The sequence below is a fragment of the Anomaloglossus baeobatrachus genome, chromosome 7 (genome assembly GCF_048569485.1).
Source record: "Anomaloglossus baeobatrachus isolate aAnoBae1 chromosome 7, aAnoBae1.hap1, whole genome shotgun sequence".
Classification (NCBI taxonomy): Eukaryota; Metazoa; Chordata; class Amphibia; order Anura; family Aromobatidae; genus Anomaloglossus; species Anomaloglossus baeobatrachus.
The window spans coordinates 19,572,209-19,586,820 of record NC_134359.1 but is presented as its reverse complement, the minus strand read 5'-3'; the positions used below and the strand labels follow the sequence as shown (position 1 = coordinate 19,586,820).

General features: G+C 44.1%; 1 protein-coding gene across 3 annotated transcripts in view; it reads right to left on the bottom strand.

Moving 5' to 3' along the window:
* Positions 1-14,612, bottom strand: part of PTPRN (protein tyrosine phosphatase receptor type N) — a 94,392-nt gene that overhangs the window by 29,061 nt on the left and 50,719 nt on the right. For all 3 annotated transcript variants that reach the window (XM_075317107.1, XM_075317108.1, XM_075317109.1), the window contains one exon: positions 3,870-4,088. In XM_075317107.1, the coding sequence (XP_075173222.1) occupies positions 3,870-4,088 (219 nt within the window). The remainder of the gene's footprint in view (positions 1-3,869; positions 4,089-14,612) is intronic.

Here is a 14,612-nt window from a genome sequence, read left to right as displayed (position 1 = left end):
ATGTAAGTGCATATATTCTGTTTATTTGTCCCCTGTAACATCATTTATATATTTTTTATAAAAACCCTGCCTACTTTTCAGTTTAAAGATATAAAATGTAATACCTTAGGCTATGTTCACACGCTGCATCTTTTACTGCGATTTTGGTGCTTTTTTGACGTCACAAATATGCACCTAAAGGTGTGCGTTTCCTTCTCCCCGCAAAGTCTATGCATTTTTTAAGACGCAGCCAAGAGGCAGCATGTCAATTCTTTTTGCGTCTTGTTCCTGCGTTTCGGGAGACTGCCAGATCAATCCCCCGCTGATTCGCTTTTGGCGGGGGACTCATCCCTGGTATCTGTCTAGATGCCGGTTCCCATAGAGTCATTGGGGACCAGAATCTGGCGCAAAGGGGTAGGAGCAAGCACTTCATATTTACCGAATCACCATCGCGGCTGTCACACTAATCAAGCGGCCGGGCATTCACTTCCCGAACCGCTCATTAAATTCATTGAATATGCACTGCTTCCCCAGCCCATTGGTGGCTGTTATTGTTTGGAGTCAGACGCATCCCCATGTTGAGTGACAGCTGTCTGACTGTAACCAATCACAGTCTCCGGTGCGCAGGTCTATATCGTACAGTACAATAAATAAATAATTAAAAAAAAAAAAAAACGACATGTGGTCCCCCCCAATTTTGATACCCAGCCAAGATGAGGGCTGGTATTCTCAGGCTGGGGAGACCCACGTTATTGGGAGCCCGCCAGCCTAAAAATATCAGCCAGCAGCCGCCCGGAATTGCCACATCCATTAGATGCAACAGTCCCAGGACTTTATCCGACTCATCCCGATTGCCCTGACGCGGTGGCAATTGGGGTAATAAGGAGTTAATGTCAGCCCATAACTGCCACTAAGTCCTAGATTAGTAATGGCAGGCGTCTACCCAAGACACCCTCCATCACTAATCTGTAAGTGAAATTAAATAAACACAAACACCAAAATAATTCTTTATTTGGAATAAAAGACAAAAAAGCGTCTGCTTTCATCACTTTATTAACCCCAACACAACCTTCCAGGTCCGACGTAATCTACACGAGGTCCCATGACGCTTCCAGCACTGCTACAAATCTGAAGCTCACCGCGAGCGCCGTAGAACAAGACTGCCCGCTGTGAAGTTCAGGTTGCAACTGAAGTGACCGCGCACTCAGCGGTGACGTCACTCAGATTAGTTGCGGCCACGGTCTCCACCTGTGACAGCAAATCACCCTGATCGTGCGGCTTAATTCAGTCACCCGGGTGATTTGCAGTCACAGGTGGAGGACTCCAGCTATGGCCGCGGGTAACCTGAGTGACGTCACCGCTTATTGCGCGCCTCACTTCAGTTACTGCGTGGTTCTCACAGCAGTCAGTCTTGTTCTATAGCCGCTCACTGTGATTGTCAGAAGTAGCTGAGCTGGAAGCGTCGTGGGACCTTGTGTGGATTACATCGGACCTAGAGGGGTGTTTGGGGGTTAATAAAGTGGTGAAAAAGGATGATTTTATGTCTTTTACTGTATTTCAAATAAAGGATTTTTGGGTTGTTTATTTATTTGCTTTCACTTACAGATTAGTGATGGGGGGTGTCTCATAGACGCCTGCCATCACTAAGCTAGCACTTAGTAGAAGCTGTGGGCTCTTGTTAACTCCTTATTTCCCTGATTGCCACCATACCAGGGCAACAGGAAGAGGTGGGCCCAGTGCCAGAATTGGCGCATCTTATGGATGCGCCACTTCTGGGGCAGCTGTGGGCTGCTATTGTTAGGCTGGAAAGGGCCAAATAACGATGGCCCTTCCCACCCTAATAATATCAGCCCCCAGTTGTCTGCTGTACCTTGGCTGGTATTAAAAAATGGGGGGGACCCCACGTCATTTTTTTATTGAATAAATCAAATAATTTAAAAAAAAAAAAGCATGGGATCCCCTCAAGTTTTCATAACCAGCCAAGGTACAGCAGACAGCTGAGTGTTGCAGTGTGCAGCTGCTGCTGTTCCTGTGCTGATCTAAAAAAATGGGGGGGACCCCATGTCATTTTTTTAACAAAAAAAAAATAAAAAAACAGGTGACCAAGCTAGCTATCCCTCTATAGAGCTATTCTGTTATTTCTATCTATTCTATATGTTCTTTCCTATTATCTATCTATTATCTATCTATCTATTCTAGCTATCTATCAATCATCCTATCCTATCATGCTTTGCTTCTCCTTTAAAAAATGCATTAATAAAAACGCGGCAAAACGTCATGCATTTTTAGGCCACAAGCTGCATTTTCTGAGACCACAGGAAAAGGATGCACTCAAGATGCACTGAGAAAAGAAGATGCAGAGTGTGAACATAGCCTTAGTTCCTCTAGCTATTTAAACCACATCCCTGAAGCCATATGCCACCTGCAACAGGTGTCGAATCGGCCTGTATAAATGACCGGTGTTGACAGCTGGTAGATTCTTTTGTTATTGTGGAGGTGGTAGTGACACTGTATAAACAGTATCATATGCTCACTGTGAGTTCCCCAACAATTGGCCTAGTAGTGGAAAAAGCCGCAGCCTCGTCCAACACTCGACAGTCAATTGTGTAATTGTCCTAATGATTGGAGGCACATATATTACACATATAATACTGCCCCTATGTACAAGACTATAACTACTATAATACTGCCCCTATGTACAAGACTATAACTACTATAATACTGCCCCCTATGTACAAGACTATAACTACTATAATACTGCCCCTATGTACAAGACTATAACTACTATAATACTGCCCCCTATGTACAAGAATATAACTACTATAATACTGCTCCTATGTACAAGACTATAACTACTATAATACTGCCCCCTATGTACAAGAATATAACTACTATAATACTGCCCCTATGTACAAGACTATAACTACTATAATACTGCCCCCTATGTACAAGACTATAACTACTATAATACTGCCCCTATGTACAAGACTATAACTACTATAATACTACCCCCTATGTACAAGAATATAACTACTATAATACTGCTCCTATGTACAAGAATATAACTACTATAATACTACCCCCTATGTACAAGAATATAACTACTATAATACTGCTCCTATGTACAAGAATATAACTACTATAAGACTGCCCCTATGTAAAGGAATATAACTACTATAATACTGCTCCTATGTACAAGAATATAACTACTATAATACTGCCCCCTATGTACAAGAATATAACTACTATAATACTGCTCCTATGTACAGGAATATAACTACTATAATACTGCCCCTATGTACAAGAATATAACTGCTATAATACTGCTCCTATGTACAAGAATATAACTACTAGAATACTGCCCCTATGTACAAGAATATAACTACAATAATACTGCCCCTATGTACAAGAATATAACTACTATAATAATGCCCCTATGTACAAGAATATAACTACTATAATACTGCCCCTATGTACAAGAATATAACTACTATAATACTGCTCCCTATGTACAAGAATATAACTACTATAATACTGCCCCTATGTACAAGAATATAACTAATATAATACTGCCCCTATGTACAAGAATATAACTACTATAATACTGCTCCCTATGTACAGGAATATAACTACTATAATACTGCTCCTATGTACAAGAATATAACTACTATAATACTGCCCCTATGTACAGGAATATAACTACTATAATACTGCCCCTATGTACAGGAATATAACTACTATAATACTGCTCCTATGTACAAGAATATAACTACTATAATACTGCCCCCTATGTACAAGAATATAACTACTATAATACTGCTCCTATGTACAAGAATATAACTACTAAGTGCTATAATACTCTCTTCTGTGACGACAATAGCAGCCTTTACCTGGTACTCAAAAGTAGAGTCTCCGGCTCCTTCAGGTCCAAGCCCTGCAAGTCTCTCTTTTTCCCGTTGCTTGGCATGTTGTCGTAGACAGAAAATAACAGCTGAGGCGATGACGATTCCGGCTATGCAGGCCAAGGCGATGAAGATAAGGAGAACAAACCGGAAAGTATCCCCAAAGTGAGAGGCGTGAGGGAACGTTTTGGTGGTGGCATTGCTCCTCTGTGCATGAAGAAGAACACATATTATTCCAAAAAAGCATTCACATAAAATATTTAAAAAAATCTGATTACTAGAACAGCAAGACAAAAAGCAAGAGAAAAAGCCCGGTGTGCAGAAATTACTGCCAAGCCTTGTTGCTATGGATCTTCTCTCTGACAACTCTCTCGGAATCTTCCATATCGGCAGACATTAGTAGTCAGATCTGTCAGATATTTTATATTGTGTTTAAAACAAAACTAATAATCTAAAAGCCGAATATCACATCCTGTATTTAATATTTGTAAATCTTTATTGATTCTGGCTTCTTCCAATCTATTATCATGTTTATAAATAAAAAGCATTTAACCCTTGAGCACCTGATGTCCCACAGGATATCACGGGACGGAATCTGCTTTTACGTGAATTACAAGGCCTGTGATATTGTTTAGAATTATGAGTATAAAACTGGGGTCAATAACATAAAACTGCAATTACCACTATGCCCTAACAGGTGGCACTAGTGAGGTGGTATAAGTCCCCCTGGGGTACAGCTAATTTGCATGTTTTCTTCAGATGGAACATTGCTAAACACAACTGGTCCCCATAATGAGAACCGGTACCCTCTTCTTTTACCAAGGCATGACGAGCAAGGCCCAGACCAAAGACGTCTCCCATTCTAAAGGACCAAAAATGTCTGAAAGTTGTGTATAAGAGGAACTGATCTAGAGGAAGTCAATGACACCCATATGATGATGTCATGTTCTTGGAAGCTTCTGATAGGTTTATTGGCAACATCTGAGTTAATTAGAGACACACCTGTGGATTATTGTAATGCACACCTGAAACACACGGCTTCTTTGTGTAGCATCATGGGAAAGTCAAAAGAAATCAGCCAAGATCTCAGGAAGAGAATTGTGGACTTGCACAAGTCTGGTTTATTCTTGACTGCAATTTCCAGATACCTGAAGGTGCCTCGTTCATCTGTACAAACAATAATACGCAAGTACAAACAAGATGGAAATGTCCAGCCATCATACCGGGTTCTGTGTACCAGAGATGAACGTGCTTTGGTTAGATATGTGCATATCAACCCAACAACAAAAGCAGAAGACCTTGTGAAGATGCTGGTGGAACCTGGTAAGATTGTGTCATTATCTACAATGAAACGAGTCCTGAATCAACATGGGCTGAAAGGTCACTCTGCCAGGAAGAAGCCATTACTACAAAAGAAACACAAAAAAGCCAGATGCACACAGGAACAAAGAGCTTAATTTCTGGAGATGTCCTGTGGTCTGACAAAACTAACATTGAACTGTTTGGCCATAATGACCATCGTTACATTTGGAGGAAAAAGGGAGAATCTTTGAAGCCTAAGAACACCATCCCAACTATGACACACGGGGGCGGCAGCATCATGTTGGGGGGTTGTTTTGCTACAGGAGGGACTGGTGACTTCACAAAATAGATGTCACCATGAGGAAAGAAGATTGTGTGGCAACACTTTAGAACATCTCAAGACATCAGCCAGGAACTTAAAGCTTGGGTGGAAATGGGTCTTCCAAATGGACAATGACCTGAAGCTGCTGCCAAACTGGTTACACAGTGGCTTAAGGAGAACAAAGTCAATGTTTTGTAGTGGCCATCACAAAGCCTGATCTCAATCCTATGGAAAATGTATGGGCAAAGCTGAAAAGGCCGATGCAAGCGGTGACCTACAAACACGGCTCAGCTACACCAGGTCTGTCAGGAGGAATCGGCCCAAATTCCACCAACTATTGTGAGAAGCTGTGGAAGGATCCAAAACGTTTCCCCCAAGTCACACAGTGTAAGGGCAATGCCACCAAATACTAATGACATGGAGGAAACCTCACTGTGCAGAAAGGAAGAAAAATGCCTGAAAACATTCTCTCTGTCTCTCTCACTATTCTGGCATTTGGCAAATAGAAATAATTTTGGTTCCTAATTGACCGAAAATGGGAGAAAAACCTGCAGATGTGTCTCTATAGAGAGCGGAGGGAAAAATCTGCAGATGTGTCTGTATAGAGAGCGGAGGAAAAAACCTGCAGATGTGTCTTTATAGAGAGCGGAGGGTAAAACCTGCAGATGTGTCTTTATAGACAGCGGAGGGAAAAACCTGCAGATGTGTCATTATAGAGAGCGGAGGGAAAAACCTGCAGATGTGTCTGTATAGAAAGCGGAGGGAAAAACCTACAGATGTGTCTGTATAGAGAGCGGAGGGAAAAACCTACAGATGTGTCTGTATAGAGAGTGGAGGGAAAAACCTGCAGATGTGTCTGTATAGAGAGCGGAGGGAAAAACCTGCAGATGTGTCTGTATAGAGAGCGGAGGGAAAAACCTGCAGATGTGTCTGTATAGAGAGTGGAGGTAAAAACCTGCAGATGTGTCTTTATAGAGAAAGGAGGGACACCCCACGGAGACCCTGCGTTTCCCGCAGCAGAAGCCAAACCCCTGCATCCCGCAACCGCGGCCCACTGTGACCTGAGCTGCAGGTGGTCCTCGCCTCTCCCCTCCCTCACCATGACATTAGTGTGGGCAGGTGGATGTGACGGTTGGTGCATGCGCAGTGCTATGGTGACGTGAACACAGCGCTGCACACAGGTCGGCTTCGGACATAAGGACGCGTTCAGAGTTATATACTGAATAGAAGATTGGTTACTCTTCATAAGGGTCTAGTGACCAATCAGAGCGCAGCTTTCACTTTACCTCAGCAGCTTCAGTGCTGAAAGCTGCTCTCTGGTTGCTATAGGTGACAGGCCGATGTTACTGGGAGGCGACTCTCATACATGAGGCCCCAGTCACTTCTGCGGAGGCTAACCTTTAACAAAAACAAACAGAAAAAAAGGCCCTTTGGCCAATTAAACGGTTCGATCCCGCGCATCGTAAAGAAGGACGTGTTCAGCATTATATAGTGAGTAACGCAAAACATATCTGACCCTATAGACTTGTATATATACATAAAAGACACATCCCTATAGAATTGTATATATAAATATATATAACATATCCCATATCTGATTTAATAGACATGTGTATAATACATATACCTGACCCTATAGACTTGTTTTTATATACCACATCCCATACCTGACCCTATAGACTTGTATATATAAAACATCCCATACCTGACCCTATATAGTGTTTTATATATAAACACATATCATGTCTGACCGTATAGACCTGTATATATAACACATCCAATATCTGACCCTATAGACTTCTGGATATATAACACATCCCATATTTAACCCTATACACTTGTGTGTATATATAACACATCCCATATTTAACCCTATACACTTGTATGTATATATAACACATCCCATATCTGACCCTATAGACTTGTATATAAACACATCCCATATTTGACCCTATAGACTTGTAGATATAACACATCTCATATCTGACCCTATAGATTTGAATATATAACACGTCCCATATCTCACCCTAAAGACCTGTAGCTATAACACATCCCATATTGGACTCTATAGACTTGTAGCTACAGTATAACACATCCCTTCTCCTACCTTATAGATTTGAATATATAACACATCCCATATCTGACGGTATAGTCTTGTGTATATAACACATCACATATGTGACCCTGTAGACTTGTAGATATAACACATCCCATACCTGACCCTATAGACCTGTACCTATAACACATTCTATATCTGACCCTGTAGACTTATAGATATCACACATCCCATATCTGACCCTATAGAGTTGAATATATAACACATCCCATATCTGACGGTATAGTCTTGAGTATATAACACATCACATATGTGACCCTGTAGACTTGTAGATATAGCACATCACATATCTGACCCTATAGACCTGTACCTATAACACGTTCTGTAGACCCTGTAGACTTATATAATCAGATATAACATATCCCATATCAGACTCTAAAGACTTGTAGATATAATACGTCTCATATCTGGCCCTATAGATATGTAGATGTCACACATCCCATAGCTAAAACTATAGAGTTGAGTATATAACACATCCCATATCTGATGGTATAGTTTTGAGTATATAACACATCCCATATGTGACCCCGTAGACTTGTAGATATCACATATCCCATATCTGACCCTATAGACCTGTACCTATAACACATTCTAAATCTGACCCTGTAGACTTGTAGATATCACATATCCCATATCTGACCCTATAGAGTTGAATATATAACACATCCCATATCTGATGGTATAGTCTTGAGTATATAACACATCCCATATGTGACCCCGCAGACTTGTAGATATCACATATCCCATATCTGACCCTATAGAGTTGAATATATAACACATCCCATATCTGATGGTATAGTCTTGAGTATATAACACATCCCATATGTGACCCCGCAGACTTGTAGATATCACATATCCCATATCTGACCCTATAGAGTTGAATACATAACACATCCCATATCTGATGGTATAGTCTTGAGTATATAACACATCCCATATGTGACCCCGCAGACTTGTAGATATCACATATCCCATATCTGACCCTATAGAGTTGAATATATAACACATCCCATATCTGATGGTATAGTCTTGAGTATCCCATATGTGACCCCGTAGACTTGTAGATATTGCACTTCTACCATTTGCATTTGTGATTGCTACTTTTGTGTCACCGGAACCTGCCATCCAGACCGGAGAAACTCTGGAGGTTACCCGTCTTCTCAAGGTCACAGAGCCTAAGGTGCTCCTATGTCTTAACCCCGTCTCATGGTAAATGGGCCCCGAGCCCTATGTTTTCCTTTCGAGCCCTTTTGTAGAGGTAAATAAATCCGCCATTAATAAAAATCAAGATATAAAAAAAAAAAGAAGAAAAAAAGCAAAGATGCAAAAAAAAAAATCTCATCATTTTGAGGCAACACCCTCCTGCAAAGAAGAGGAGAGGAGCCGCTCGCCAGGAACTTACCGAATGGCAGATGACAGGTCAACCTTAGCGCCTCCTCACTTGGTCCCCTGAAAGGCGAGGACAATACCGGGGTGGTGGGGCCCCGCACCTTACTCATGGCACCCACAGGGCCCGGGAGGATCCACACCGGGAGACAATGAAATGGGACGAATGGAGGAGCTGGAGATGGTTTGTGATGTGTGGGGGGAACGAGAGGGATAGGGGGTCCTGGAAAAAGTGAGAGCGGGGCGGCTGTGTGCGATGAATGAGAAGAAGGGTGACGATGAGGGTGGACGGACAATACCGAGAGGGCACAAAAGATGGGCAAGAGAGGCACAGGGAGGGATGGAGAGCAGGGATGGAGGCGAGGATGGGAGCGGCAGGCAGGGAGTGTGGGATGGGGTCTCTTGTACCCTCTCCGTGCCACCGAGAGCGCCCTACAACATCAGCGGCTCCGTCACAATCACAGCACTTGTCACATCAAAAGAGGTTACCATGACAACAGCTCCATGTTACTGAGGAGAGGCGTGATCGCACTCGCTGGCGTCCTCCCTCCCCCCCCACCCAGAGGCCGGGACCGACACCACCCAAGATCACCCCCCCTTCCTGCAGCTGGACGACACCTCCCCCCCTCCGAGCCCCCACGAAGAGCCCATCCCCCACATTAACCTGTAATCAATAGCAAGAGACACGGAGAACAGCAACATAAGAGATAAAAAAGATGGAAGTATCCAGAGCTGTCACATAGAAAGACACCGACATATCCAGAACTGTCACATAGAGAGACACCCAGAGCTGTCACATAGAAAGACACCGACATATCCAGAACTGTCACATAGAGAGACACTGACACATCCAGAGCTGTCACATAGAGAGACACCGACACATCCAGAGCTGTCACATAGAGAGACACCGACACATCCGGAGCTGTCACATAGAGAGACATCGACACATCCAGAGCTGTCACATAGAGAGACACCGACACATCCAGAGCTGTCACATAGAAAGACACCGACATATCCAGAACTGTCACATAGAGAGACACCCAGAGCTGTCACATAGAAAGACACCGACATATCCAGAACTGTCACATAGAGAGACACCCAGAGCTGTCACATAGAAAGACACCGACATATCCAGAACTGTCACATAGAGAGACACCGACACATCCGAAGCTGTCACATAGAGAGACAGCGAGATATCCAGAGCTGTCACATAGAGAGACACCGAAACATCCAGAGCTGTCACATAGAGAGACACCGACACATCCAGAGCTGTCACATAGAGAGACACCGACACATCCAGAGCTGTCACATAGACACCGACACATCCGGAGCTGTCACATAGAGAGACACCGACATATCCAGAACTGTCACATAGACACCGACATATCCAGATCTGTCACATAGACACCGACACATCCGGAGCTGTCACATAGAGAGACACCGACATATCCAGAACTGTCACATAGAGAGACACCCAGAGCTGTCACATAGAAAGACACCGACATATCCAGAACTGTCACATAGAGAGCCACCCAAAGCTGTCACATAGAAAGACACCGACATATCCAGAACTGTCACATAGAGAGACACCGACACATCCGAAGCTGTCACATAGAGAGACAGCGAGATATCCAGAGCTGTCACATAGAGAGACACCGAAACATCCAGAGCTGTCACGTAGAGAGACACCGAAACATCCAGAGCTGTCACATAGAGAGACACCGACACATCCGGAGCTGTCACGTAGAGAGACACCGAAACATCCAGAGCTGTCACATGGAGAGACACCGACATATCCAGAGCTGTCACATAGAGAGACACCGACACATCCAGAGCTGTCACGTAGAGAGACACCGAAACATCCAGAGCTGTCCCATAGAGACACCGACATATCCAGAGCTGTCACATAGAGAGACACCGAAACATCCAGAGCTGTCACATAGAGAGACACCGACACATCCGTAGCTGTCACGTAGAGAGACACCGAAACATCCAGAGCTGTCACATAGAGAGACACGAAACATCCAGAGCTGTCACATAGAGAGACACCGACATATCCAGAGCTGCCACACAGAGAGACACTGACAGATCCGGAGCTGTCACGTAGAGAGACACCGAAACATCCAGAGCTGTCACATAGAGAGGCACCGAAACATCCAGAGCTGTCACATAGAGAGATACCGAGATATCCAGAGCTGTCACATAGAGAGACACAGAAACATCCAGAGCTGTCACATAGAGAGACACCGAAACATCCAGAGCTGTCACATAGAGAGACACGAAACATCCAGAGCTGTCACATAGAGAGACACCGACATATCCAGAGCTGCCACATAGAGAGACACCCAGAGCTGTCACATAGAGAGACACCGACATATCCAGAGCTGTCACACAGAGAGACACTGACAGATCCGGAGCTGTCACATAGAGAGACACTGAAACATCCAGAGCTGTCACATAGGGAGACACCGACATATCCAGAGCTGTCACATATAGTGATACAGACATATCCAGAACGGTCACATAGAGAGACACCGACATATCCAGAGCTGTCACACAGAGAGACACTGACAGATCCGGAGCTGTCACATAGAGAGACACCGAAACATCCAGAGCTGTCACATAGAGAGACACCGACAGATCCGGAGCTGTCACATAGAGAAACACAGAAACATCCAGAGCTGTCACATAGTGAGACACCGACATATCCAGAGCTGTCACATAGAGAGACACCGACATATCGAGAGCTGTCACATAGAGAGACACTGACATATTCAGAGCTGTCACATAGAGAGACACAGACATATCCAGAGCTGTCATATAGAGAGACACCCAGAACTGTCACATAAAGAGACACCGAGATATCCAGAGCTGTCACATAGAGAGACACCGACATATCGAGAGCTGTCACATAGAGAGACACAGACATATCCAGAACTGTCACATAGAGACACTGACATATCCAGAGCTGTCACATATAGAGAGACACCCAGAGCTGTCACATAGAGAGACACTGACATATCCAGAGCTGTCACATAGAGAGACACCGACACATCCAGAGCTGTCACATAGAGAGACACCGACACATCCAGAGCTGTCACATAGAGAGACACCGACACATCCAGAGCTGTCACATAGAGAGACACCCAGAGCTGTCACATAGAGAGACACCGACACATCCAGAGCTGTCACATATAGAGAGACACCCAGAGCTGTCACATAGAGAGACACCGACACATCCAGAGCTGTCACATAGAGAGACACCGACATATCCAGAGCTGTCACATAGAGAGACACTGACACATACAGAGCTGTCAAATAGAGAGACACCGACACATACAGAGCTGTCACATAGAGAGACACCGACACATCCAAAGCTGTCACATAGAGAGACACCGACACATCCAGAGCTGTCAAATAGAGAGACACCGACACATCCAGAGCTGTCACATAGAGAGACACCGAAACATCCAGAGCTGTCACATAGAAACACAGAGACATCCAGAGCTGTCACATAGAGAGACACCCAGAGCTGTCACATAGAGAGACACCGACACATCCAGAGCTGTCACATAGAGACACCGAAACATCCAGAGCTGTCACATAGAAACACAGAGACATCCAGAGCTGTCACATAGAGAGACACAGACATATCCAGAGCTGTCACATAGAAACACAGAGACATCCAGAGCTGTCACAGAGAGACACCGACAGATCCAGAGCTGTCACATAGAGAGTCACCGACAGATCCAGAACTGTCACATAGAGCGGCATCCAGAGCTGTCACATAGAGAGACACTGACACATCCAGAGCTGTCACATAGAGAGACACCGACACATCCAGAGCTGTCACATAGAGAGACACCGAAACATCCAGAGCTGTCACATAGAGAGACACCGAAACATCCAGAGCTGTCACATAGAAACACAGAGACATCCAGAGCTGTCACATAGAGAGACACCCAGAGCTGTCACATAGAGAGACACAGACACATCCAGAGCTGTCACATAGAGAGACACAGACATATCCAGAGCTGTCACAGAGAGACACCGACAGATCCAGAACTGTCACATAGAGCGGCATCCAGAGCTGTCACATAGAAAGACACTGACACATCCAGAGCTGTCACATAGAGCGGCATCCAGAGCTGTCACATAGAGAGACACTGACACATCCAGAGCTGTCACATAGAGCGGCATCCAGAGCTGTCACATAGAGAGACACTGACACATCCAGAGCTGTCACATAGAGCGGCATCCAGAGCTGTCACATAGAGAGACACCGACACATCCGGAGCTGTCACATAGAGAGACACCGACATATCCAGAGCTGTCACATAGAGAGACACCGACACATCCAGAGCTGTCACATAGAGAGACACTGACATATAACATTCGGTCTCCACACCTTTATATATAAGGTAATTTTTTTCAGGACACACGACCATTTCTGATATATAAATCAGGAGATGCAGAGACACTGATGTCCTGATCACCATTATATATTATGCAATCAGCCCAATACAGAAATGAGACTTCCAAATTGGGTTGTCATAGCAACCCAGTAATGATTTCTCTGTGATCACAGAGACATATCCAGCGCTTCTATCTATTTGCTGCACATAGTATCTGCAATCCATCATATCAGCTACAACGACAAGTCATCAGTTATCATATATATGTTTTGAAGAGTCATAGGTAACTCTGTATCTGACCAGTGTCATACACATATCAGACCGGCAAATGCAAAATCTTTACATGAGTCTATTTTTTCTGATACCCAGCTCCAAATCCTTTACTGTCATTAACATTGCTGCAGGTGTATAAATCTGTATGTAGTGAGCACCCTCTAGTGGTGGCTGTATAAATCTGTATGTAGTGAGCTCCCTCTAGTGGTGGCTGTATAAATCTGTATGTAGTGAGCTCCTTCTAGTGGTGGCTGTATTATCTGTATGTAGTGAGCTACCTCTAATGGTGGCTGTATAAATCTGTATGTAGTGAGCTCCCTCTAGTGGTGGCTGTATAAATCTGTATGTAGTGAGCTCCTTCTAGTGGTGGCTGTATTATCTGTATGTAGTGAGCTACCTCTAATGGTGGCTGTATAAATCTGTATGTAGTGAGCTCCCTCTAGTGGTGGCTGTATAAATCTGTATGTAGTGAGCTCCCTCTAATGGTGGCTGTATAAATCTGTATGTACTGAGCTCCCTCTAGTGGTGGCTGTATAAATCTGTATGTAGTGAGCTCCCTCTAGTGGTGGCTGTATAAATCTGTATTTAGTGGGTTCCATGTAGTGGTGGCTGTATAAATCTGTATGTATTGAGCTCTCCCTAGTGGTGGCTGTATAAATCTGTATGTAGTGAGCTCCCTCTAGTGGTGGCTGTATAAATCTGTATATAGTGAGCTCCCTCTAGTGGTGGCTATATAAATCTGTATGTAGTGAGCTCCCCCTAGTGGTGGCTGTATAAATCTGTATTTAGTGGGTTCCATCTAGTGGTGGCTGTATAAATCTGTATTTAGTGGGTTCCATCTAGTGGTGGCTACAGGTACGTAGAATTTTGCAATGTGCTATTGGGCCCCCAGTTCTTGAGTAGGAGAATGCAGCTGC